The sequence below is a fragment of the Saccopteryx bilineata genome, chromosome 6 (genome assembly GCF_036850765.1).
Source record: "Saccopteryx bilineata isolate mSacBil1 chromosome 6, mSacBil1_pri_phased_curated, whole genome shotgun sequence".
Lineage (NCBI taxonomy): Eukaryota > Metazoa > Chordata > Mammalia > Chiroptera > Emballonuridae > Saccopteryx > Saccopteryx bilineata.
Window position 1 is genome coordinate 124303306 of NC_089495.1, and position 27799 is coordinate 124331104.

General features: G+C 51.0%; 1 protein-coding gene across 3 annotated transcripts in view; it reads left to right on the top strand.

Moving 5' to 3' along the window:
- SEPTIN9 (septin 9) overlaps positions 1-27799 on the top strand; it is a 164269-nt gene that overhangs the window by 36575 nt on the left and 99895 nt on the right. The window contains exon 1 of one of the 3 annotated variants that reach the window (XM_066234078.1): positions 24543-24822. The exons of the other annotated variants lie outside the window; for them this stretch is intronic. Coding sequence (XP_066090175.1) covers positions 24768-24822 — 55 coding nt within the window. The 5' untranslated portion in view covers positions 24543-24767. Of the gene's footprint in view, positions 1-24542; positions 24823-27799 lie in introns of those variants that run through there. 3 annotated transcript variants of the gene reach the window in all.

Genomic DNA, 27799 nt, shown 5'->3' on the forward strand with positions numbered 1-27799 from the left:
GCTACTAGGTGTGTGTGTGTGTGTGTGTGTGTGTGTGTGCGCGCGCTAATGGATACCCTTCCTAGTGGTAGGGTGTTAATGGATACCCTTCCTGAGGAGGTGACATTGAGCTGAAGTTTGCATTATCAAAAGGACCTAACAAGCCAAAATCCAGAGGAAGAGTCTTCAGGCAAAGGAAACAGCAAGTGCAACTGTCCTGAGGTTGCTTTATCATGGAGATGAGTGGCTGGACTGTGTATTTAGAGAAGGAGGCACATACAAGGCCAGTGAGATAGGCAGGGCCATGTCATGTTGGGCTTTGAAGGCCCTGGTGAAGGTGTGGTTTTTGGTTTTTTTCCACATGGAGGGAGTGGCAGGACCTGGATGTCCTGTGGGCTGAGACTGGCCCGTGGTGGTCAGGGAGGAGAGGCTGGGAGGCCTAGAGGAGAGGAGGCTGTTGCAATAACTCTTTACAGATGCAGAGGAAGGGCCTCTGATTACTGGGTGGACCTGGTGGTTGAAGAGGCTGCTGGACATGCTGACGTGGTAGCCTGCCCTGCCCAGCCCTGTCCTGCCATGCCTGGGGGATGTTGGCTGTGGTTTGGTGTGTGCATGGCCCAGTGTGGGGCAGCCTAAGTCTGGGAAGGTGACCCCGGGAACAGGCAGCCTCAAGGAAGAATCACAGACACTGGGAGGAACAGCTACTCTAGGCCTCTTGCATCACGTCTCCTGGGGTCCTGCGTCTCCCGGTTATCCCAAACTCTGGTGGGATTCCACATGCCTGTGAGGATGCATACACCTCTTGAAGGGGTGGCCTGAGTGGCTGTTTCTCAGTCCCGCGAGCTGGCCTGTGGGCATCCTGTCTTGATTCCTTCTCTGCCTCCTGGCAGTATTTCTGCTCACTGGGGAAGTCTGGGTGGGACTTGGGACAAAGGAGACTCAAGAGCTTTGCTAGAACAACAGTGGACACCTATACACTCTGCCCCAGAGGGGACATCTGGTCAAAGTCTCGCTTGCTACTCAGAAAGCATGTTCCTTGACCATCTGTGTTCCTGGTGGGTGGCGCAGGTGCGACCTCCTGACACAGAGGCTCAGCACAGGGCCTGCGCACTCCCCACTCTGTGGCTCTGCTTCAGGCCGGTGTCCCATTCCGACCCTGTGCCCCCCGAGGTTTATGCTGGCTGGTTCAGTCTGAACTCTGCCCCTCACCGTCCACCCAGTCCAGCTCTGGCCATGTTGTCCCTCCAGCCTGGCAGTAGGTCTCCCTCCTGGTTCTATGTGCCCTCTCCAGGTGGCACATTTGACCTGAGGATACAGCCATGCCCTCAGTGTGAGATGTCACAGGATGCTGCTGTTTGATAATAACCAAAAACTATAGCTTTAGAGTGGTCCACGTGTTTCCAAGTTCAGTCCCTTCAGTGTCCTTATCCTGATGTTGTCGTATCTGAGGAAGAGGGAAGGGGTGAGGGCTCATGTGCCACCCAGTGAGAGTGGTTTGGGGCTGTGCCTTTGTAATGTGTGTTTGAAGGTGGAGTTGCACATGGAGGAAGTCCCTATAGCCCACCCCTCGCCCCCAGCTTGCAGAGTGCAGCCACAGAGAAGGGGAGTGTACATCTCTCTGGGGAGGAGGGGAAGAGGGGCCTCGGGTTCTGGACACGTGCATCTTCCATGCATGGCCCCCCTCCCCTGATTTACCGCAATGAAGGGCCCCATGGAACCCTAAACTCAAGACAGGGGATTCTGGGTATAGAAAGCCTTTTGTCCAGGAGGTGGCGGTGCAAGCCCTCAAGAGCCCAACTCCTCCTGGGCTTTTATTTGCACTGAATTTGGGAGACGAGGCTGGCCCTGGTGTTCTTTCCCCTCACTGTGGCTGCGCCCACAGGCAAGGGAAATGCCAGGTAGGGGGAATGGAGAACATGGGAACACTGTGAGGACAGGCAGGCATGTTCCCTGGCATGGGGGCAGGAGTGCTAGAGGTGGCACCCCAGGATGTCCATCCTAAATAGGAGATTTGGGAGCTTTGGGCACGGCCTCTTTTGCTACCATTCATTTCTTCCCTATTTTAGGTTGATATGTCTCAATCTATTTAAAATTTTTCCAACTTTTACTATGAAAAATCTCAAACACAGGAAAGACAAAAGATAGTGCAAACACCTACACACCTGCCTCCTCTACTCTGCAATTCAAACTTTGCTCAACTGGCTACACCACATGTCCATTGCTGTCCACCAATGGTCCATGTAGGGTTCAGATGTATTTCAAAATAAGTTACTGAGAGCCTGACCAGGCGGTGGTGCAGTGGATAGAGCATCAGACTGGGATGCGGACAACCCAGGTTCGAGACCCCAAGGTCGCCAGCTTAAGCGTGGGCTCATCTGGTTTGAGCAAAGCTCACCAGCTTGGACCCAAGGTCTCAGGCTCGAACAAAGGGTTACTTGGTCTGCTGAAGGCCCATGGTCAAGGCACATATGAGAAAGCAATCAATGAGCAACTAAGGTGTCACAACAAAAAAACCTGATGGTTGATGCTTCTCATCTCTTTCTGTTCCTGTCTGTCTGTCCCTATCTATCCCTCTCTCTGACTCTCTCTCTGTCTCTGTAAAAAAAAAAAAAAAACCAACAAAACAAAATAAGTTACTGAGATTAGTACCTGCCACCCTATAAATCTTCAGCTTGCATTTCATTAACTAGAGTCCAGTACAGATACCCCCGACTTACCATGGGGTTACATCCCAATAAACCCATCATCAGTTGAAAATACTGTTAAGCTGAAATGAATATCGCTCACCTACCAAACACCATACTTGGAGCCCAGCTGCTTTCTGCTGAATGCCCATGGCTTTGCTGTGCCGTAGAGTTGAGACATCATCAGTTGTTATGGGGACAGTCTGTATTTGTGCATGGTTCTCTCTCTCTCTTTGAAGTAAAACTCATGTGCAGATCTTTCATGTACCATTCTCTGAATTTGGACATATGTGTATACTGTGTATCAAAACTCCAGTCAGAATATAGAACACCACCATCACTTCCCATGCTCCTTCCCAATCAGTCTCTGTGCCCCCTCCCCAAATTTTTTCCCATGATAGATGAATTTTGCCAGTTGGAATGTCCTTCAGATCTACCCATGTTGCTGCCAGTGGTTTGTTCCACAACTGCTGGTGTTCATTGCACAAATGTGTTATGGTTTCTTAGGCATTCTGTTCATTCTAGTTGCTTCTATTTGGGGCTCTTATGAATAAAGCTGCTACAAGCTTCTTGTATAAGGTTTTTTTTTTGTTTGTTTTATGACATATTCTTCCATTTCTCTTGGGTAAATACCAAGAAGTAGCATTTTGGGGCCAGAGGGTCTGTATGTGCTTAGTTTTATAAGGTCTACCAGAAAGTTCTGTCTGTTTCTATCACAACAAGTTTCAACACATAAGCACATGTTTATTTGGCACATGTGTGCCTCTCTATTTTTATCACTTAATGTATACATACTGACATAGCAAATTAACTAAAACAAAGTTAATTCACGTTAGTCTTATGTGTGAAGCGATAGTGTACCCATGGCTACTGATAAAGTTCATTTACGCCACTGTAATTTTTACGAATTTCAACAAGAAAGAAATGCTACAGAAGCATGTAGAAATTTACTGAAAGTGTTTGGTAAAGGTACAATTTCTGATTGGACATGCAGAAGATGGTTCGAAAAATTCAGAACAGGTGATTTCGACCTTTCTGATAAACCACGTTCTGGGCGACCATCTTTGATCGATGACGATGTTAAGACCATGTTGGAGCAAGATCCTTTTCTGACAACATCGGAGATCGCAGAAAGGCTTAATTCAGCTCAGCAAACCATTTCGGACCATATTCGGAAGATAAGATTGGTGTGGAAATATATTATTTAATAAAGTTTATTGACGGTAAGAAAAATTTGTATTTTGTTTTATTCCAAAAACGGACAGAACTTTCTAGTAGATCTTATATAAGAGCCTGGCCAATCTTTTCCCCATATGGCTGCACCATTTTACATGCCCACTAGCAATGCTCGGGATTTCCAGTTGCTCCACATTCTCACCAGGGTTGGTGCTGTCACTCATAGTGAGTCGTTCTGGTGGGTGTGTGGTGGCATCTTGTTATGGCTTTAATTTGCATTTGCCTGATGACTAATCCCGCTGAGCACATGTTTGTGTCCTCATTGGCTAGTCATGTCCTTTCAAATCTGTCACCCATTTTAAAACTGGGTTCCTTGGCTTTTTCTTATCCCTTCCAGATACTGACAGATATGTGGATTGCAGATTTTATTGTTTATCAGTTTGCATCCTGCCTATTCATTTCCTGATGGTGGTTGTCATTTTAATTTGGATGAGGTCTACCTTCACAAAGTTCTTTATTTTGGGTTACCACTTTCTGTGTTCTTTATAAGGAAGCTCTGCCTACGTCCAAGTTGCAAAGATGTTTTCAGCGTTTCTTCTAGAAAGTTTATAGTTATTGCTCTTATGTTAGGTTTAGAAATCATCTTGAATTAATTTTTGTATATGGTGTGAGGTTAGGATTCATTTTTTTTATTTTTTGTTTTTCTGTATGGGTTTTCAGTTGTCCAAGCACCATTTATTGAAAAGACACCTTTTACTCTATTGAGTTACCCTGGCACCCTTGATGAACATCGGTTGACTGTGTACATGTATTATAATTTGAGGACTCTTCATGTTTTATTGCTATTTTGTCTATCCTCTTGTCAGTACCACATTGTCTTGATTAATGTGGCTTTATAAGTCTTTTTTTTTTAAGTGAGAGAAGGGGAGATAGTAAGACAGCATCCTGCATGTGCCCCAACCAGGATCCACTTGGTAACCCCTCATCTGGGGCTGACACTCGAATCAATTGAGCCACTAACTGTGAAAGGGTAGAGGAGAGAAGGGGAAGAGGGAGAGGTTCTGTTGTGTGCTCTGACCAGGTATCAAACCCAGGACATTCACACAGTGGGCTGATACTCTATTCACTGAGCCAACAGGCCAGGGCCTGGCTTTATAAGTCTTGAAATAAGGTTTCCCAAGATATCTAAAACATTGCTAAAATATTCCAGATCCTTTGAATTTCCTTATAAATTTTGTGAGCAGTGTGTCAACTTCTATCAAAATGTTTTGTGAATTTTCATTGTGGTTACATTGCATCCATAGACAAATTTAGAATTGACATCTTAACAAGAATCTTCTAATCTTACAAACCCAGTATGTCTCCATTTTTAAGATTTTTTTGGTGTGTCTCTTATTTCTCTAATTTCTACAGAATTGCATTTTTCTGTGGTTTTTAATGAAAAGATCTTCATGTTAATTGTTAAATTTATTCCTCTTTTTTTTGGTGCTATTGTAAATTGAATATCTATGTTAAATTTCATATTCAACTGTTTGCTGCTCATATATAAAAATATTATAGATTCTCCTATATACAGTATGTCTTACATCCTGAGGCCTTGTCAAAGTTATTATTCTAGTACTTGTTTTGTAGATATTTTGTGATTTACTTAGTAAACAACCATCTCATCTGGAAATAGGCAGTTTTACTTTTTTCTTCCTGATCTTGTGCTTCTGATTTCTTTCTCTTGCCTTACTGCACTAGCTAGAGCTGCAAGGACAATGTTAAATAGAAGTGGTGAGTGAGTGGACATCTTGCCTTGTGCCAGAACTTAGGATGCTATCGCTTGATTTCCCATAGATGCTCTTTGTCAGAATGAGGAAATTCCCTTCTCTCCCTAATTACCTAGAGCTTTTTAAAAATGAATGGATATCAACTTTGGTAAGTGCTATTTCATGCAGTGGTCCCCCCTTATTCTCCAGTGATACATTCCAAGGTCCCCAGTGGATGCCTGAAACTGTGGCTAGAGCCAAACACTATATATACTATGTTTTTTCCAACACATACATACTTAGAATAAAGTTTAATTTATAAACCAGTAAGAGATTAACAGCAATAACAAATAACAAAAGAACAATTAAAAGAACATGCTGCAATAAAAGTCGTGTAAATGGCTTTGGGGAAATAATTAAGTGATAAGGGTGACTTGAACACAGCACTGTGATGCTGTGACAGTCAATCTGATCACTGAGATGGCTACTGTGTGACTAACAGGTTCAGAGATAGTGGAATGGAGATGCTGGACAAAGGGATGGTTCTCATTCTTGACACAACAGAGCCAGGAGGAGCAAGATTTCATGAGGCTACTCAGGCTCACAATTTAAAACTTATGAATTGTTTCTTTCTGGAATTTCCCATTTAATATTTCTGCACTGTGGTTGCCTGCAGGTAACTGAAACTGGGTAAGCAAAACCATGGATGGGGCGGGGTGGAAAGGGGTGGACCGACTGACTGTATCTATGGAAGTGATCATTCCCCCCCCCCTTTATTCTGTTAACAGGGTGAATTACAATGATTGATATTTGAATATGAAACCAAGCTTGTATTCCTGGAATGAGTCCAACATGGTTATGATTTGCAATCTTTTTTATATATTGTTGGATTTGATTTGTCTAGTTTTTTTGTTAGGGATTTTTTGTGTAGGTCCATGAGGGATATTGGTGTGGGATTTTCTCAGTTTTGGTGACGTCTTTGTCAGGGTTATTTTGGCCTCATAAAAAGGGTTTGGAAGTGTTTTCCCCCTTCTCAATTTTCTGTAAAAGATTGCATTAAATTGTTTTTATTTTTTCCTTAAATTTTTTTAAAAAGATTTTATTTATTGATTTCAGAGAGAAGAGAGAAAGAGAAAGAGAAGGGGTAGGAGCAGGAAGCATCAACTTGTAGTAGTTGCTTCTCGTATGTTCCTTGACCAGCAAGCCCAGGGCCTCAAACCAGCAACCTCAGCATTCTAGGCCCATGCTCTATCCATTGTGCCTCCTCAGGCCAGGCCTTCCTTAAATATTTGATAGAATTCATCAAGAAAGTCATCTCTCGGTGTTTCTTTTGAAAGTTGTTTTAAATGACAAATTAAATATTTGTGTTAAATATATTAAGTTAATTTAATAAACATTTTTTATTAAATTTATTTAACATTAGAGGAAACTATTCAAGTTTTTTCTTCCTCTTGTATCAATTTTGGTAAGTCATATTTTGAAGGAATTTGTTCGTTTCCTGTAAGTTGTTGAATTTATTCACATGATGTTGTTCACAACCTCCCTTCATTATTTAATTATTTTTTCTTCTTTTCCAAATGAAATGAGGGGAGATAGACAGACTCCTTCATGTGCCTTGATGAAGACCCACCTGGCAACCCCCGTCAGGGGCCGATGCTCTGCCCATTTGGGGCATTGCTCTGTTGCTCAGCAGCTGAGCTATTTTTAGCACCTGAATTGGAGGGGAGGCTCCACAGAGCCATCCTCAGTGCCTGGGCCAATGTGCTTGAACCAATCAAGCCATGGCTGCGGGAGGAGAAGAGAGAGAAGAGGGGAGGGGTAGAGAAATAAATGGTCACCTGCCCTGACTGGGAATTGAACCCTAGGACATCCACATGCTGGGCCAATGCTCTTCCACTGAGCCAACCAGCCAGGGCCCCTTCATTATTATTTTAATGTTCATAGGGCCTCAGGGATAACCCTTGATTATCAGTATTGGTAATTTATGTTCTCTAGTCTTTCTCTCGCTTTCTCTCATTGGTCTAGTTATGAGTTTATTAGCCTGTAGATCTTTTTTTTTTTTTTTTTTTTTTGGTATTTTTTTTCCCAAAGCCAGAAATGGGGAGGCGCCCGACCAGGATCCACCCGGCATGCCCCCCTGGGGGCGATACTCTGCCCATCCAGGACGTTGCTCCATCACGACCAGAGCCACTCCAGTGCCTGAGGCAGAGGCCACAGAGCCATCCCCAGCGCCTGGGCAAACCCTGCTCCAATGGAGCCTTGGCTGTGGGAGGGGAAGAGAGAGACAGAGAGGAAGGAGAGGGGGAGGGGTGGAGAAGCAGATGGGCGCTTCTCCTGTGTGCCCTGGCCGGGAATTGAACCCGGGACTTCTGCACACCAGGCCGACGCTCCACCACTGAGCCAACCGGCCAGGGCCTGTAGATCTTTTTTAAAAACTAACTTTTGGCTTTATTTTCCTTCTATTTTTCATTTTCTTGATTTTTGCCCTTATCTTCATTGCTTCCTTCCTCCCGCTTACTTTGGGGTATCAGTCCAGGCCCAGGCAGGAAACAGAAACCACACCAGTAATTTGAGCAGGAGTGTAATATAGAGAGTTACTATCTGATAAAAGGTGGTTAACTGCTCAGAGGGTCAAAGGGGATCCAGAGTAACAGAAACAGCAAACACAAGAAGCAGTCACTTTAGAAGAAAACACAGGGAAGAACTCTGTGACATTGTACTTGGCCGTGACTTCTTGGCTGTGACACCAAAGGCACAGGCAACAATAGAAAACAAAATATTGGGCTTCATCAAAATTAAAAAAACTTTTGTGCCTCAACAAAGGGGATCCATGTAATGGGAGAAAATACTTGCAAATCAAATATTTGCTCAATATCCAAAATAGAGAAAGAACTCCTATAACTCAGTAACAGCAAAGCAAACAACCCAATTACAAAATGGGCAAAGGACTTGAAAAGACGTTTCTCGATGGAGGCACATGGATGCCAGTAGCCCAGGAGACGCTTCTCTCTGATCCTTGGGGAAATGGACATTGGCGCTGCTGCGGGAGACCCCCTCGTACGCATCAGGGTGGCTATCATACACAGACAAGTAAAAACCAGGAAATAACACCTGTTGGTGAGGATGTGGAGAAACTGGAACCCTTTGGCACCGCCGTGGGAATGTGGCCTTTGTGGAAATAGTTTGGCGGTACCTCAAAAAAATTAAATAGAACGACTGTATGATTCAGTAATTCCACTTCTAGTCATGCCCCGAAGAACTGAGAGCAGATATGTGTCCTTGTTCGGATATGCGAGAGCGGGTATGTGGACTGTGGACTGGGGTGAGGGGAGGGCTGGGGAATGGAGGGTGTAACGTGAATGTACTTAATGCCACTGCAGTGTGCACGTAACAACAGTTCAGATGGTAGATTCTGTGTTGTAGGTGTATCACCACACACACAGAGAAGCGTCCACTACCCGCAGGGCTGAGGAAGGGACCTGGAAGAGATGAAAGGCTCGATGCCAGCCCACCTTGCTCAGTCCCGGGTCTGGGCCTGTGGAGGACCCTGTGATTGCCACAGACAACCGGGCCAACCAGTGGCAGAGTGTTCCTGCCAGAGGGCGTGGATGGAGTAGGTCTATAGGAGCAGCTCACTGGGGGGCAGAGGAACTTTTGGAAGCTGTGGGCAGGTTGGACTGGGTCCAAAGGCACTGCTTGCCAGGTGTCTGGGAAGTTGTCTCGGGGGTCTGGGGGGGCTCCAGCTGGTCCAGAAGAAGGGCCTGTGGTGCGAGAGGCACCCAGTGAGCAGCAAGCACCGTGGTGGTCATGCCGTTGGCAGCTGGGCCAGAGGAGGGACAGGGCACATGGAACCAGGAAGAGCAGCCTCTTCCTCTGCTGTGCCCAACTGTGTGCGTGTCCACGTGTGCACGCAGGACATGATTCACACCCAGTGCAGAGGTGGGGGCAGAGCAGGCAGCACAGGAGTTAGAGGGGCCCGGTGGAGGAAACGGGTGCGGTCTTGGGAACTGGAGGCGCAGAGGAGCTGGGAGCAGGCCTGCCACACCTAGAAGGGCTGTGGAGGGGACTCGACAGCTCCAGACAGGTCTACAGTCATGTTTCACGGAGCCTGGGATCCCTTGAGGTAAAAGACAAGGAAGGACTTTTCTCTGGGTGTGTGTGTGTGTGTGTGTACACACACGTGGGCACGTGTGTGCATACATTGTGTGTATGCATGCACATGTGTGCACAGCTCCCATTTTCTATGTTTCTATATTCCTGACCACATGAAAGAAATTTCGTGAGCCTCTCCACCCTTCCCCAGGCTGCATAAGGAGGGACACATGTGTACACGGCACACACACATATGCACACACGTGCACGTACACAGTCGGGCGAGCACTTCTGCTACAGTACCTAGGCCTGGCAGGAAACTGGACTCTGGGAAACTGCAGGTCCCACCTTTGGCACAAGACCATGTTTTTTGTTGCTGTTCATTCAAGGGAACAGAAAGTGGGGGTGGGGTGGGTACAGTTTACATTCTGAAGAGCTGATTTGACCCAGAGTGTCCAGTGCAGTTGAGGGCCTGTCCTGGAGGCTCAAGTCCCAAGCTCTGGAGGGCTCAGGACAGACATCTGTGACCCAGGTGTCTCTCTGGGTTGGAAGCAGCCACCCTCCAGATTGGCCTTTCTCCTAGAGTCCTGGGCCAGGGTCAGAATATTGTCACATGAAGGGGCCTGGGCTGTCACCTACCAAACTGGCTGAGAGAAGGCCTTCTCAGCCAGTTAGGTAACCTGGGAAACCTGTTAAAATACCGCTTCTGGGCCAGCCCCAGTCCCGTAGGCTCAGATGAGGGCACAGAGCTGCTCCGGTGAGCAGATTGGGCACCAGGACGGCAGGCAGCCCCCAGCAGGTGCTTGGGGAGCAGCGTGACTGTCCTGACTGGAGACATGGGAAAATCTTAGGATGTGTGCAGACTGGAGCCCAGAGCTCAGGGTGAACAGCCATGTGACTTTGTTGATGAAACAAAATAACAGATGTGAACTTTGGCTGCAGAAGGGAGGGGACACCATGCCGTTGGGCCGCTCTCACTCAGGCCCTGTACTGGTCCTGTGGCTGTCGTAACAAATGTCCACAAACCAAGGGCTCCAACAACAGAAACCCGTTTTCTTGCTGTGCTGGGGGCCAGATGTCTGGGATCAGGGTTGATTCCTTCTGAGGCTGGAGGGAGAATCTTTTCCAGGTCCCTTCCTGTTCCTGGTGGCTGTCGGTGCTCCTTGGCCTGTGGCTGTGTCACTTCAATCTCTGCCTCCAGTGTATCTCTGTGTGCAGACTGCCTACTCCATCCTCTTTATAAAGACACCAGGTGCTGGCCTCTGGGCCTGCCCAAGCCCAGGACGTTTGAATCTTCACTTGATCACCTCTTGATTTCCAAGTAAGAGTCACAGTCACAGATTCTGGACATTACAGCTTCATCGTGAGTTTTTGGGGAGCACAGTTCAACCCACAACAGGCCCAGGGATCTCTCCAAGGCTCGGCCCTGAGGAGGATGTAGATGGATGAGTGAGGGCCCCCGGGGAGGGGCCTGCATGGTGAGAGGGCTGGAGATGAGTCAGAGAAGGGGGCTGACTGTCTGGACAGGAGGTGCAAAAGGACAAGCAAGTCACTGTCTCCACATAGTTGGAGGGTTATCCTGAAGAAGTGGACTTATTTTGAGCTCCTCCAAAACATAAGACCAGTGCCAGATACTCGAGAGGTAGCAGAAAGTGGAGTTTGACTTATTACATAAAGGGGCATTTTTCTCACAAGTTTCATTTTCTGACAGTGGAGCAAGGTTATTTTTGCAAAGTAGTGAGTTCCTCAGGCTGAGAAGTATTCAAGCAGGAACTGTGTACAGATTGTTCAGGAATGCCGCAGAAGGGACCTCTGAGGTTCCTACCAATACCTGACACCTGACTCTTGAATGTCCTAGTGTAATGTTACTGAAAGTATACCTATGACAGGGACCCTCCACCCTTAGACCCTACATCCCCTGTCTTGTCTCTGGGGGTCAGACTGGGTTTGACCCTGCCACCTGTCCCCTGCCCCTTCTCCTTGTCTGCCTGTGCAGACTGGATGGCTCCCTTGGTAGTGCTGTTTTCTCGGGGGATACGAAAGCAGGTCTCTTCGGGCCAGGGCCCTGGTCTGAGCCTCACCTTGGCCCTGCTTGGTGGTGAGCACCGAGGGACGTTCTTTCAGCCTGTCCTCTGCTCTGGGAACTGGATTTCCCCAAACGTCCCTGCCTAGCCTGGAGCCTCTGTGCCAGCTGGAAGGATTGTTGAATGACCCCATACTCCCTGGAGGTCACTCAGGTCAGGTTAAAACCTACTCCCACAAGCCCCTCCTGCCACCATGCGGCCAGCTGCCCCAGCCTGCTTGCCTGTGGATCTAGGCAGCTGTCAGGGGAGGAAATGACTCTTGAGATGATAATTCCCCTCCTGGGGAAGCTTTGGGAGAAGCAGCTGAGGGGACCTACTGGTCTTCTGCTGCCATGTCCCTGCCCCTTGGGATGGGCATGGGTAAGTGGCTGCTCGAGCACTCTCCACAGAGAGCAGAGGGAAGGCCACACGAGTCCATGAGGAAACTGCCCTAGCCAGCACCAGGAGCTTGTAGCGGTCATCTTGCCGAGGCCTGGCACGGCAGGCACAAGCACTGCATTTTACAAGGAACCAAAGGCTCAGAGACATTGAGTAAATTACCTGGACTTTACCAGCTAATAATTTAGCTAGACTAGGATGTCTGTCCAGGCCTGTGTGACTCCAAAAGCCCAGTTCTGCCTGTCCCATTAGGCCCAGGAAAGGGTCAAGATGTCTTCCCGTGAGCTGGATTATCCTCATGTCTGTTCTGCTTGGCACTGTCCTTGCTCAATACACATTCTGAATGAATAGGTGTGTGCTCTCCCATTGACACAAATGGCTGAGAGCTGATGGCTTTGGCCCAAATGCTTGTCTCCATCCCCTGCCCCAGCATCTCCCTTTGGAGTGTGTGACCTTGAAAACAGTGACCCTCTCTGTCCTGCCTCATGCAGCATCTCCCATCGGCGTCAGGAGAGCAGCTGGGGATTACCAGCGCCCCGTTGCTGGTGGGCTGTGTGCCAGATTCCCAACGCGGACATGTGGGTGATTGTCAGCCACATGTGTGCGAGCGCTGTCCGTGTGGGGCTTATGCAAAGGCACCCCCATCTCCCAGCCTTCACCACCAGCCCCAAGGGTGGCTTTCAACACTCTGCTCTGGAGCGACGGTCCACGATGGAGGCTTGCCTCGTGTTTTGGCTGCTGTGGCTGTTGGTTTGTGTCACACGGCTGTATGCAAAGAGCCTGAACATAGATTGTGGGCCATGAGTGCATCTGGTAACCCTTTTACCTGGTGCAGAGACCAATGTCCCATGCACGGTAGCTGCCATGTCTGAAATGCCTCCACAGTGAAGATCTTCAGTGGGACCTGTGCAAAACCATAGTGAGGGTTTAGAGGCACTCCGGTATCTCTTCCCATGGTGGGTTCTGAGCTCTTCTCCTCAGAAGAAAACCAATGTTCAAATCTTCGAGCAACTCAGGGTGATATCCTCATGGGAGGGCATTCCCAGACCCGGGACACACAGTGCCACACAAGGGTCCCTGTCTTGGGTGACCACACTCAGACTGCCCACTACGACTCCACTGGCGGATGCTGTTCCACATCCTGGCCTCATTGGTTCTTCACCCCACAGGTAACAGACGCCCGTGTGATGTCTCCTCTTACACCTGGTGTGGCCTCAGGCTGCACTCCCTGCCCTGAGAACCTCTGCAGGGCCCACAGCCACGGCGTGGCTGCCCTGGAGCCTTTTAGGTTCATGTGGATGAACACGGGCAGGTCCAGTTCCCGTCCCAGTAACTCCACTGATACCTGGGGACCTTGGCAGGCCTCCCTGCACCTGTGCTGCCCTTGGAGAGGCTGTGACGGGGGCTTTTCAAGGACTAAAGAAAGTAACAATATAGGTAATGCATGTAACAGAGGGCCAGCACGCAGCCTTCAGGAAAGCAGCTGTTCCTCCTCCTTTTTCCTCTTATTGCTCTTCCCTATCCCCCTTCCCCCGTGCTACCATTAGTGCTGCAATTAGTGCCCCCAGTGGTCCCCTCCATTCCTCTTTTCTTTCTGGTTTTCTAAGTGGGGCCTCCGTCACAGACTGAGGGCTGTCCTGCCTGGTCATCTGGGGACAGCCTCAAGAGACACAATTCTGGGAAGGGGCTTGAGGACCATGGGCAGTGTCAGAATGGAACACTGGTGGGATAAGGGCACTGTTGGAGGAAGAAGACATTGAGACATTTGCTAGTGGCTTTATTTATGACTTAGGCTGTTTGCAGGGTCACCAGGGCATAGCCAAAGAAACTGTTGGCCAGTCGTGCAGAAGTGTCAGCCAGGCAGTCAGAGCAGGCTGCTGGGGGGAGGGGCTAATGTTCACTCGGCATTTGTCATATGCCAAGCACTGTGCCCAGAAGGGTAGGGTGGAGAGCTGACCTCTGGGCTGGGCAACACCTGTCAAATATTCCATGTCCCGGTGGGGAGTGGATGGGCAGGATGGAGTAGCAGGGACCCCGAACCTGTGAAACACACATGCATGATCAGTGTCCTTCCCACAGTCTTGAGAAGGGGAGAGACAAGATGCATCCATACTCGCAGGCTGAAATTCGGATACATGCTGGATTTTAAGGTCTGCCCCTGCTCCCACAGCTCCTGTGGCTCCCTATTACCTCTCTCCTCCCTGCAGTTTTTGTGAAAACATGCAGCAAAGTCGGGGACCTTTCACAGCACATACCTGTTTACCTATCACTTTAGGTTCTAGCATGACATTGAATTACGCTAGCTTTACCAGCCCCTCCACCTAGCTACCCTCCCATCCAGCCCTGCATCCACCTTATTTTTTATTTTTGGTGCATTTCAAAGTAAGTTGTGATCATCCTTATTATCCATGGAGTCATTGCCATGTGATATATTCCAGTCTCACTTTCAAAAATTTTCCACAACCTCCCGGTCCTCATACTTGTCCAGCATTGTCTGACACATGCACACGCACTGTAGGGGGAGTGGGGGCTCCGGGTTCTTACCCTGGCTTCATTGTCAACAGCTGTGCAACTCTTAACAAACCATCTGCCTTCTAGGTCCAGTTGTAACACCTGTAATATGAAGGGGTTAAACTATATGTTATAGATCAGTGCTTTTCCACCGCCAGTCTGTGGATCGGTGCCAGTCTGCAAAAGACTTAATCACCTGGACTGGTTGTTGAAAAACATTGTTATAGTTAAGAGTGACAGGACCTGCATCCAGCAGTTGGACCCAGAACCCCTAGATGTTGGCACCTAGCAGTGTTCTAGGGCTGTGCTTTGTTCCGGAAGCAGCTGATCCTGTTCTCTCCAGCGTACTTCTGACTATGTGGGTGACCTCTTGAGAGCCATCTCAATTTGTAGCTTCCCTGAGCAGTCCCAGCCTACCACCTATTTGGTATTCTCTCTGCTCTGGGTTAGAGTTTGTCCTCTATTAAGCCCAGATCTTTATTTTCCAGTTTCAAATACCAACACAGGTAAATAGAGCAAACCTTGGGTGAACTAGACTGCTTTTGCTTTAACTACATTTGTTGTATCATAGTCTGCCAGGGACTCAGGGCATAGAGCTAAGATACCTGCCCTGCCCTCAAGGAGCTCCCAGACTGGTGGGGTGATGGGCGCACACCATAGTAGTCAGGGCACTGTCAGTCTGGGTAACAGAGACTAAATCCATTCAGCCTTAAGCAAGAGAGTTATCCATTTTTCTTCCACTTCCTAGTCCAAGCTTAAGCAGTCATGGTAAAAAAAAGGTCTTTAGGCTAGAAATGTCAGACGCTTGGCCTACGTGCTGCCAGTCACCTGTCCCAAGGCTGGGGCCGACATCACGAGGTAATCATCCCAGCCATCTTTCTCCCTGAGCACTCAGACAGCCTCAGAAACTTGCCCCATGTTATTCTGGTGGACGGCTGACGGGTCAGCCTGCCATTGAACCTTACTTGCTACAGCTGTTCTATGCATTCACAAAGGGTGTTCTACACACCTCACTCTCCCCAGGGAAGAATCTGTCACATTTATCTGAGAGTTTCAGCCAGTGTGTGCATGCATGTCCCTTCCAACTCTGTGTGCAGTGATATCGGGTTGGCAACTTGTTGGTAGTTGGCCATTGTGAGTGTGCTTACACCACAGCAATGGGGAAGCATCGAGCTTTTCCCTGCCAGACACCAGGACAGGTTGTTAAATATTTGCCAGATTGGCTGTTTCAACCTTGTCTTTCATCTTTTCTTAACAAAGACCTTCCTGAAACAGTACTGATCTCTGTTTTAATAGGAGTTCCTATGGACAGAGCTCACTCTTTGAAGATCTTGCTTTTGTGTCTGGTCATCATTCTGCATGGTCAGTTCCTCCAGCCCAGATCTAAAGCTATAAGGAAGAATGGGGCGGTTCAGAGACCTGCAGGATGGACAAGGGTTGTGGTTATGTTGTGTTCTGGACAACTGAAGCTTTGCTGGCAGATGGCATGAGAGAGTGGGCACTAGGGAAGTGACAGGCTTCTACAGAAAAGGGACATATGTTCTGAGATTTTAGGCCCCCATTTGGACAACAGGGTACTTTTTCTAGCTAAATGCTCTAGATTATTTATAATCAAGAAGGAACCTCTCAATGGCTGGGCCTTGCACATGCAGCTGGTCCAGAAGACCATATGCACCACATGGACTTCCCTCCAGTGGCAGAGGGTGGGCCAGGGGCCTCTGCAGATGTGCTGGCATCGGTGATTCACTGGCCTAGAATGTCCATGTTGACCTACTTGAAAATGATGCCGCAGCAGCATAGGCTGCCCTTGGACTTGTGTGTGGGTCTACCTCCCTCTTGTGTGGGGGCTCCAGCTCCCCAGGCAGATTCCCTGCCCCGTCCTGCCCTTTTGGCTGTGTGGCTCCAGAGGTGTGCTTACTTGGGCCGAGGTCTGTGGTCTCGTGGATGGAACAAGCCACAGAGATTGAGACTCCACGGTCCCTGAGACCACTGTAGATATGGCCCTGTCTGGAATGTCCCCACCATGTCCTGAGGTGAGAAATTTCCCTCTGTTGGACTACGGCTGTGCTGAGAAGGTGGCCCATCTGGCTGGCAGGATGGCTGGGGGGCCACAGGGGTGATGCTCATGGCTGCCTTTTCTAGATGGGTGTCCTCAAGCTGTCTCTGAATTGATGCCCCTGCCTGTGCAGGTGTAGTCCCAGAGGTGGGAAAGGCGGCCATTGGCCCCAGAGGTCTTGGGCCATCTTGTTCCTGTCTTTCTGGCCAGTTTCCACTTTGGTTCAGGGATCTTGCCTGTCCCCAGGAGACTGCCTGTCCCCAAATGGGTAGGATATGGATGCCTAAGTCCCCAGGAACCAAAGAGACATATGGGAGCTTTCCCCTGTTTACGGGGCACCCTGATAGAGACAGTCCATGGGAAGCTGTGTGGCCCCTTAGGCCCCTGGACTGGGCAGCAGCCTTTGTCCTTTGTCCTGGTCCCTCTCCTCACACAGCCCAGCTGGAGCAGGCAAACCCCTGGCAAGGGCTGCTGGCTGGGCCGAGTCATGGCAGTGACTCACCCTGGAGAGAGGGGGAGAGGACAGGCGGAACGCATTAATAGCAAACCCATTACATCCCCAGGCCACTTCACACTGGGGACAAACAGTTCATTGAGGTTGATTTGGTTGCTGGCTGTCTCCAGCCGCACTGGGGGCAGAGATTTCATTATCCAGGAGAGCAGTACCAGATTGTGGGAGGGGGCAGCTGCACACCCGCTTTTCGAGCCCCTCTCCCACACAGAGCATTCTGTTCCCAAGGCCCCAGGCCAAGGTCCAGAGGCAGCACCTCAGGTACCACGGCCACCCTCTCGCTTGGGGGTCGCAACGGGCCAAGGGGTACACCTGGTGGCACAAAACTTCTTCTCAATTCCTAGTGGGCTGGGAATGAGGTAGAAAAATCTGGCACACAGGGAGGCCCCATATGCATTTTGGCTACTGTCATGGGTCACTTTGTCCATGGGACAGTGTGTCAGAGTGTCTTGTGCGTGAGCCCTCTTCTTTCTTCTCCATCCTTCTAGTGAGGTGGAGAGGGAGAGGCCGGGGCTGGGGACCTGCTGGCTCTAATTCTGTCCCTAAACACCTGTGGCTTCCCTGCTGAGGCCATGGAGGCCTGACACAATGCCCAGCCTTCTCCCCTCTCCCTTTGACTCTGGTCTTGCCCTCTGGGGGAAGTCCTAGAGCACTGGCAGTCCTGGGGCCTCTTGCTAAGGAGGGGACAGAGTCCAGGTTGCCTAGACATGTGCCACCTTCCTGATCTTATGCTTCTAGAACAGTCTCTGGCTTTGCGGGCAGGTTTCTGGGATATTCCCTTGTAGTGACCAACTGGTTGAAAACCAGTTCTATTCCAGGGCCTGTTGCCTTTCCGTATTTCTGTCTTTGCTGGAGATGTATGGGACACAATGTCCCCACAGCACTCCCTGGGTGCATCTCAGGCCTCTTTCCAGCATGGAAGGGCCAGGTGCTCCAGATTCGGGGCCCCAAGAGAGAGCTGCTAGGAATCCACACCTTTGCATCTGCCTTCCGCCGTCCTAGTCTGGAAAACAGTTAAGTGGATGCACTCTTCTGTGGGCAAAGCTGCATTCAGGCTGGCTTTAATTCATTCTCTTTCTCTCTCCCTCTCCGGCTCCGTCTCTCCATCTTTGTCCCTATTTTTATCTCTGTAACTGGTCAGACATTGAATAAGCAGCAATGACAGGCACTGAGCTCCCTCTCACTGGAGGTGTTCAAGGGTAGGGCAGACGGACATTTGGGAGACGGGCATGGAGGTGGATTCTGTTAGGTTGTGGTGCAGGATAAACTGTGAAGCTCGACTGAATGGTTATGGAGGAGGAGGAGGATTCCTGCTTCCTTGCCCTCCTGTGTTGACCGCCTGCCACTCCGAATTTTAGCCCTCTTTCCTCCCACTAGCTGGGTGTTACCAGAGCGGTGGGCAGGGGCATTGTTAGGTCACGAGGCTGCAGTACAAGGGGGCAGGCGGGCAGACAGCTCCCCAGAGACATCACCTCTGTCACTGTGGTAACTTTAAAAATAAGTGGCCTCAGAGGGCCCTGCGACCCTTTCTTCTCTGCTCTGATGCTCTGATGCATGCCGTTGTTCCTGCTGACGTGGAACTGGGGCAGGCTGGTGACTCAGCCCAGTCCCCACACTGCAGCAGTGGCAAGCAGCCTTCAGCCTCCCTGCCCATGAAGGAGGGTGCCTGCTGGAGAATGGTGGCAAGGAGGCTGGGACACTGAAGGCCCCTGGGGACAGCTGTCCTTGCAGGTAGTGGCTTAGACAAGTGTCCTGGCAGCCCTGGATGAAGAGTCTTCAGGCTGGCACAGTTGCTTGCTGCTGTGAGGCTGGGCTGATACCAGGCTGGCCACTCCTGAGAAGCCCCTGTGTGACCTTGTAGAGTCACCAGAAGGGCCAGTGGGAGTCATCCATAGGCCCAGGTGTGTGGGTGCTGAGTGTCCCCCCACCGATCTTTATACATCCAGCCTCAGGTGGCTGCTGGGAAGCTGGAGGCTTCAGCCCATTTCAAAACCCTGTTTTGGAGGCCAGAGGAGAAACACAGGGTTGTGGGACCATGGAAAGCTGGGATAATCAGGAATAAAATGAGTCATCAAAAGGAGCGTATGTGGCTGACAACTCACCAAGCTTGTGGTGGTGGGGGGGCAGACTCCTAAATGTGCTGATCTAAAGCCCATTGGACGTGCCAGAGCCAGGGCCACAAGCCAGGGAGTTTAAAGCTGCACTATGTGCTGGGTGGAGGGAAGCAAGCATGGAAGCAAGCAGGAGGTTTGCAGAAACTCTGCTGGGGGGGGGCAAGAACCAGTTGTTAAATTTGGAGGCATTTTGTGAGCCAGTTGTTAAACACAGCTGTTATTACATTTTTAATGATATATTGTGTAATATATATACTTTGCATTTTATAAAAGATATATTTAAAATTATATATAAATTATTTTTAGGTCAAATTATAGAATTATCACATGATTCCACTTCCAGGTAAATACCCAAAAGAATGAGGAGTAGAGATCCATAGAGACATGTGCTCAACCGCGTTCTCGGCAGCACGAGTCACAGCGGCCAAAAGGAGGAAGGGAGTCCTGACACCTGCTAACACAGGGGAACCTTGAGACATACACTAGGCACAAAGGACAAATTTTACATGATTCCATTTATAGACAGTTCCTAAAGGAGTCAAATTCATAGAGACAGAAAGTAGACCAGAGGTTGCCAAGGTATAAGGGGGAGGGGATATTAGTGTTTAGTGGGAACAGAGTTCCAGTTGGGGAGGATGAACAAGTTCTGGAGATGGATGGTGCTGACGGTTGCACGACAATGTCAATGTGCTTAATGCCACTTGACACACTTACAAATGGCTAGAGTGGTAAATATTATTATATTTTTACCACCATTGAGAAATGCATCACTCTGTTAGAAAAATTATATATTAGTTTTATAAGATAAATTCAATAACTTAAAAGTACTTGTATTAGAAACAAAGGTGATAAGTACACAACATTCACACTTGCTCAGCATTTTGCTACACCTTTCATCTCTGCTGTGAGTCTCTTCCCTCTGGTGCATCTGTCGGTGGCTCCTGCACAGCCCTTCCCAGCTCCACCTTCAAGGTTGTCACATCGGTAGTGATGTTGGCCAAAGGTATTTGCACCACAGGAAAGGCAGGTGCTGCAAATAAGGTGTTGTTTGTAGCCTCCAGAGGGTAGCTGACCACTGGAGGAGGGGCCCGAATGGGAGTGGGCATTGCAGAAGTACACTACTCTGTATGTGTGTTGGAAGCAGAAACTTACTGATGGCTTGGATTGGGGGGAAGAAAGGGAGACAGGGTGCAGGGTGATGCCTAGACATGTGGTTGGAGTACCTGAGTGGATGGCAATGCCATTTAGGGAGATGGAGGGCTGAGGGAGCTCTGGAGTTGGGGGAGGCCTGGTTGCTGATGGCTCCAAGGCTCTGGAGCTCAGGGAGGCCCTACTGTGTGCCAGGCCCAGGCAGAACTGAGCCTGTATGGCCCCTGCTCTGGGGGAGCCCTGGTCTGTGAGAAAACAGATGATACACTTAATGGGGTGTTCTGTCCAAAAGGCCAGAGTGTCTGGGCAAACAGCCACATCCTCCCTCTGCTCCCCAAGCACCACAGAGCTGGGGTCATGGACACTGATGGGCGCCAAGCGCTGTTTCCGCCCACCGTTTCCTCCCTCTCCCTCTTTTTCCCATGCTTGGCCAGCCTCACTCCACCCGGGCTTGACCTGCGGTTTCTCATCAGGCCTGCTCCTTCCCATTTCCAGAAAGGCTGGAACTGGACTTCATGCTATACCTTTTTTTTTTGCCCATCCCTGGCCTACAGCTTTTCTTATTTAAACTAGCTGCCTGAGTGCCCCGCCCCCCCCCCCCCCAATTCCCTCAGACTGCCACTTGTGGGACAGCCTAGGACAGGGTCTGTGGAGTATTAGACATCTTTGGGAGATGCAGCTTTGACCTAATGAAATGACTCAGATGGGACTTTGGGGTCTGTGTTAGTGTCCTGGGGTTGCTGTAACAAAGGGCTGTAAACCCAGAGGCTACACACAACAGACATGGACTCTCCCAGTTCTGGAGGCTGGAAGCCCCAAATCAGGGTGTAGACAGGGCCCTGCTCCCTCGGAAGGCTTGAGGGAAGTTCCTTCTGCCTTTTCCAGTTTCTGGGTCCCAAGTGTTTCTTGGCTTATGGATACATCACTGCAATCCCTGCGTCTGACTTCACATGGCCTCTTCTCTGCAGTTCTCTGTCTCTCCTGCTCAGTCTCAGGACACTCATGTCCTTGGGTTTAGGGCCCACACAAATCCAGGATAACCTTATCTGGGGATCCTCATCTTACATCTTCCAAGATACTTATACCAAATCAGGCTGCATTATGAGGTTCATGGGGACTTATCTTTTTGGGGGTCATCATTCAGTCCACAACAAGTCTCATGGTGGACCTGTGAGGTAGGCAGTGCCCCTCTAATCACCCCTATCTCTGGGACCAGGCCTACTCCTGTGGCCTTGGGAGAGGGCATCCTCCTGGAAGGCAGAGGCCTTCCAGTTTTCTTTTTCTTTCTTTCTTTTTTTTTTTTTGGCCAAATTTAAGCTCATTTTTCTCTTTCTGCTGCTGCTGCTGCTCATTTTATCTGCCACTGGCCCCTGCCAGGATCATGCATTCAGCACCCTGGCTGCCTGTACCCAGGAAAGGGGGTTGGGGGGCTCTTGCCACTCCCCCAGAGATCAGGCCTTATTAAGGCCCTGTAGCCCCAGATTGGACCCAGCCCTGAGGAGTGATCAAAGGCTGGGGGATGATGAAAGGGTTGGGGTTGGGTGATCTAAGCTGAGAGAGGAGACCAAGGAGCAGCCGGGTTGTCCTCCAGCTTGGAAAAGGTAGTTATTACTTGAAGGATGGTGCCCAGCTGTTTCCCATCTCCTCTGAGGACAGGGGAAAAAAGAGGAAATAAGTGATGTACAATTAGAGCAGTTGGTTAGATACAAGGATGAACTTCCTAGCCAGGAGCATGGCTAAGCGCTGGGTTGGGTTTCCTGGGGGAGTGTAGAAAATCTTACTTGGAGGTGTCCAGGCCTGGTGACAGTAGTCTCAGTGGTTAAAGTGATAGGGGCTAGAGGCAGGGGGATAGACTGGACAGGATCTTGAGCAGTCGTGCCAGCGTGGGGCGCTTTCTGGTCTGGTAGGTTGACTCCCTCCTGTCATTGTCCTTTGGGTTCTCATAGGGGAGCATTTTGGTGAGGTGTGCACCCTGGCTGGGCTCCCCGAGGAGATAAGCCTAAGTATATTTAGCTCCACTGTGAATGGAAATGAATAAACTGACCCTATGCTAATCTAGTAGAGCCTGTGCCAGCTCTGTAGGAGAACAATCTCACAAGCGTGTCTACATTCACCAGGTGTTTTTTATGAAAATACTGGAGAATAATGCTGTGGCCCCGGCTTGATGCCACCTAGGACACCCCACATCTTCCCAGGTAGCTGTGTTGTTAGGCTGTTTCTTAGGGGCAGGGGATCACCAAACTCCCAAATACAGGCAGACAGGTATCTCAGAGGGTTAGACCGGCAAACTGGTGTGCAATACACATCAAGGGCCTACTAATGACAGTGCTGACTCCATTTCTGAAACCTGGGATCCCAGGCAGACGAGGGTGTGTACGCATCTGAAATGTCTGTGGTTTTTCAGTTCCATGTCCACAAACTCACTTGGTTGAAAATAGTTCAAAATATCCAAAGCATGAGGATATTTTGAGGGAGTGGCTGCTTTCCTTAAAAAGGAAGGACTGGCCTGACCTGTGGTGGCGCAGTGGACAAAGCGTTGACCTGGAAATGCTGAGGTCGCCGGTTCGAAACCCTGGGCTTGCCTGGTCAAGGCACATATGGGAGTTGATCCTTCCAGCTCCTCCCCCCCCCCTCTCTGTCTCTCCCCTCTGTCTCTCCCTCTCCTCTCTAAAATAAATAAATAAATAAAGTTTAAAAAAAAAAAAAAAGGAAGGACTGAATTTTATCTACTGAAAGAAGCCCACCAAACTTAGCACATTCTCAGCCATAAGCCCCGAATAACCTGAGTGGCTGTCAGGCTTCAGCATCCACTGCACATCAGAATGGGGGTGGGAGACCAGAGCTGCGGTGGGGAGTGGCAGTGACCAACCTGGGAACTAGGAGGAGCTGTGGGGCACTCAGGTGCCACACTGAGAGGAGCTGTTGCAGAATTGCCCAACAGCCCCAAGGGTCTTATTCCATGTTGTGAATTCTCCCACTGCCCCCTGATTTTGGGCAGAGGCCTGGGTCTAAGACAGTGAGGGGGAACCAGTAGGAGGGTCTAACAGGCTCAGCCAAGGGGTGGAAGAAATCGCCTGGCCGTGCCTCTCCCCTCCCCTCCGGAGTTGTCAGTGCCAGACCTGGATGGCACTTCTTGGGGACTTAATCCTGTTGCTTCTCAACTTCCAACCCATTCTTTTGACCCTAGCCCCTAGGACCTGCCTGTCCGGTAGGTAGTAGGGTTTAATCATTGTTTGTTGAAGGGATGAAGCGTATAAGTTACTGCCCTGGAGTATATGGACCCCGACCAGGAGCAGGAGCCCTACCGGCAGCCTCCGTTTTCCCGATCCTTAACTCCTTCCTCCAGAACTATGAAATATTTTCCTATCCGGGGAACACCAGGTCTTTGCTCTGCCTACGAAAAGTCTCTTACTGTGGGGGATGGAGGGAGCACATGTCCCTTGCTGTTCTGACAGGGCTCCATCCCTGCCCCATGACCACGCTAGGCCAGAGCCTTCGGTCACCGATCCCAGAGGGTGTGGCAGCGACCCCCTAGTAGAAGGCTGGGGGTGGGGAGTCACTGCAGGGGGGAGGTTTCCTCCTCCGGCCCACGTGACTCTTGCGCTTGTCCCTCGGCTCTTTGCCAACAGGCCGGGATCCTGCGAGCAGCCAGCCCAAGCGCTTAACCCTTGCAGGCGCAGAGCGCGGGAAAGCAGCGGCCGCCAACTTTGTTTGCTAGCGTAAATAAAACCTCCCGCAGAAGAATCCTGCGCCCCAGGGAAGGGGAATAATCTCCCCCCACCCCTCGGCACCGCACCCTCGCCGCCACCCGGCCTCCATATCCGCCCACATCTGGCCGCAGTGGGGCGTCCGGGGGGGAGGGGGCCAGCCTTATCCATCGCCATCCCCTGGGCGCAGGCCAGGCGGGGAGAAGGGGAGCACTCAGGTCGAGAGCCCAGGACTCGGCCTGTCCTGCGTTGGCAGCTCGCACCTCAGCCCCCGGGTCCCAGCTTTGACAGGCGGGCAGAGCAGCCAGTGCGAGTCCGGGAGGCCGGGCCACAGTGCGGGAACCTGATCCGCCCAGAAGGAGGGGGCGGAACGGGGCGGGGGCGCCAGGAGCCGGAGGCCGGCGCCCGCCCGCCTCCCCCATTCATTCAGCTGAGCCTGGGGGCCGAGGGGCTCCGTGGCCACCTCTGCACCGCGGGAGCGAGGGCGCGGCGCCCCAGCCAGCGCGCAGGGCTCAGCTCGGCCAAGGCGCTTCCTTGTCGCCTCCCTCCGCGCGTGGCGTTGTCGGCGAATCACCATGTCCGACCCCGCGGTCAACGCGCAGCTGGACGGGATCATTTCAGACTTCGAAGGTGGGTGGGTGGGTGCCGGGAGGGCCGCGGGAGTGCTCTGAGGCCCCTCTGACGAGACCCGTGCGCGGAGAGGGAGGCGGGACCCCCGATGGGGAGTCCTCCCGCCGCGCCCCCCCTGCCCCGCCCCGCGTCGCCTAAGTGGAGGACCCAGTGCGGGGACAGCTGCCGCCCGGGTTTCCTTCCTTTTATTGTTGTTTGTGTGCGCCAAGCGACGACAACCTCCTCGAGGGCTCCTGGGGCTTCCTCTAAACACCGAGCGTGCAGTTTCCAGTTTCCCTCTCGACTGTCGCTCAGTCCCCTCCCTCCGGCGCTCCGCGTTGGCCTTCGAAGGCCACTCGGCCCTGCGGCGGGTCGGCGGGTTGGGGGAGTTGGTTACCGGTCACCGGGCCGTGCGGGGGAAGGACAGACCCCTCCCTCACACCAGTTTTGGCCATAGCTGAGCCGAATCAGCTCTGGGGAGGGCTGCCGAATAGACACGGTGAGGTCTTGGGCCTCGTCCCATCGTTCCCACCCAAGTCTGGGGACGTCCTCAATCGCCTCCCAGAGTTGGGCTGTGTAGGGAAGGGGGATGTGTGTGCATGCGGATAGGGAATGAATTTTGGTCTCCTCCCCCTTCAGGGGTTTACAAAGTATGGAGAGATTTAGAGGGGGCTTCTCCCTGTGAGTGCGGTCAGGCATCCTGGCTTGGGGGTGTGGGGTGTGTGTGTGTGTGTGTGTGTGTGTGTGTGTACGCGCGTGCGCGCGCGCGCGCGTCCTCGTGACTGTGGTTCTGCGTCCTGAGTCCTGGGGAGTAAATAAAGTGGTTGGAAGGGAAGCTCACACAATAGTTTTCAGCACTCGGGGCCGGATTTCTGAGGGGCGGGTCTGCCTCTGCTGGGACCTGCAGCCCCCGCCCCTCGGAGGGGCTCTCAGGCAGCCTTGGGCAGAGCCCTCTGGTGGGCTGTTGTGGGAGAGGCTGGACTGAAAGGAATTACAGACGTCCAGGTGCCAGGCCAATCTGGGAGGTCCTCCACCCTTCATGAGCAAAACCAGGGCTGGGATCTGGGTGTCCAGAGGCTAACTCAGCTGCTCATATGGCCCACCTGGGTTCAGCCCCGTTTGCAAGGGCATGTGTGGGAACAGAGCCTGGTTGGACCCAAACAGAGCCCAGCCGCTGTGATTCTGGGCTGGGCCTGCACTGGCCTGATCAGGGGAGTAAAGAGACAGGAGGACTGTTGGTCCTGTGGCCTGCATATTCTGTGCAGAGGATGAGTGTACCGTGGGCTAGCTCAGCAGTGGGAACGCTTCAGACTCCAGCACTGGGTACTGAACAAGGGAGTTCAAGATCTGCAGAGCTGCGATGGCTTATATTGGCCATCTGGAACCCTGGGGCACATGCTCATTCTGGGGGTGCCCCGTGTCTGTGTTGCCTTCTGCCTGCCCCAGTTGTCCCTCCACAGCTGCTGCTCTGCTGCTCCTCAGTGGCCTTTTCATCTCCCAAATGTCCAGGGGCGAGAATTAGCCCATCTGGAGAGGCTGCCCCCTTCAGGTCTGCAGTGTGTGTGCTGTCCTTGTGGCCAGAGGAATAGGTCAGCTTGCAGTCCCTGACCCAAAGCATAGTGCTGGCTGAAGGATTTCTGAATAAGAATGGGGTTTCATGGAGGCCCTGAGGCAGGCTTTGGCTGGTGTGATCCTGCAGCTGTCACAGTTTGTGCCAGTAGGTTGTTGGTGCCTTTGCCTTGGGGTCCATTCTCACCCAGCCTGTCAGCATCCATTTGAAGATGCTGATGGCCTCTGTGGCTGCTTCCCAGGAGGCTTCTTGACCCTCTAATTTAGCTGGAGACAATAGCCTCATTGAGACGATCCTAGGGCAACAGTTGGCAGCCCTGTGACTCCAGGAGGAGATTTATAACTGTTAGGGAGCCGGGCCTCAGACCCTCTCGTTCCCTTGTGTGCATCAGTTTGTGTGTGCCCCCAAAAGTTCAAAATGCTCTGAGGATGGAGATTCAGGCATTAGAATCCCCACAACCCCGCTTCCTAAATGAAGTGTGCCTGAGTGTTAAGTGTGAGTGTGCCAGCTCAGGTTCCAGAAAGGCAGCCTTCCTAAGTGCCCCAGGAACTTGAAGTAAGCTAGGGGTTGGGGACTGACAGCCTTGAATGGAAGGACATGGGGAAGGAGAAGAGAGTATGACCCAGCGCAACAATGGGTGACACAGGGCAGGGTAAGGTCACTGCTGGCTAACCAGAGAAGTCCTTATGGAGGAGGTGGACCTTGAGTGAAAGTCAGGAATTTGATTGCAGGAGTTAGGGGGAGAGCATTCTGGTCAGTGTGAGCAGGGGAGGCGGGAATGAGCTGGTCCTTTAGGAGGATGGGACATAAGGAAGGGCCAACTTGTGGCTGCGGAGGGCCAGGCTTCCCCGTTTGGAGCTTGAGCCATTCTGGGGTGGCAGTTGGAGTAACTGAGATTCATCCAAAGGAGCGTAGGTCTGTTTCTGGGGGTCTGGCCTTAGGTCTTGGCCATGGCCGCCTGCATGGTATCTATTTTTGCAAGGTAGGGCGTGAGGGGCAAGGAGGAAGCCGCCAACGCCTCTGCAGCTGCATGACTGACAGCCGAGACCAGAGGACCTGCTCCTTCAGGGTGATTGCTGAAGGATGGAGGCCTCCAGGGCTACTATCAAAGCAGGGCAAGTTCTGAGCCACAGTGCCACCAGGGCTAGATTGCTGAGCTGACTGGAATCCTGCCATGAGGCCAAAAGGTGTTTCAGGGACATTTGGAGGTAGTGGTGGTATCCAGGCCAGAGTAGTATGCCCTGCAGGGCAGCCAGAAGCTACCTGGGATGGGGTGTGGGGTGGATGTGTGAGGGGCAGAGAGGAAGCATTCTGGGCACATCAGCCCTCTGCTCTGTGGAGTACCCATCTCTTTTTATCATCTGTTTCCTCGCCTGTTCCCTCCTCAACCCTTGAAGACCCAAGCTGTCGTAGTTCCTGAAGGTAAGA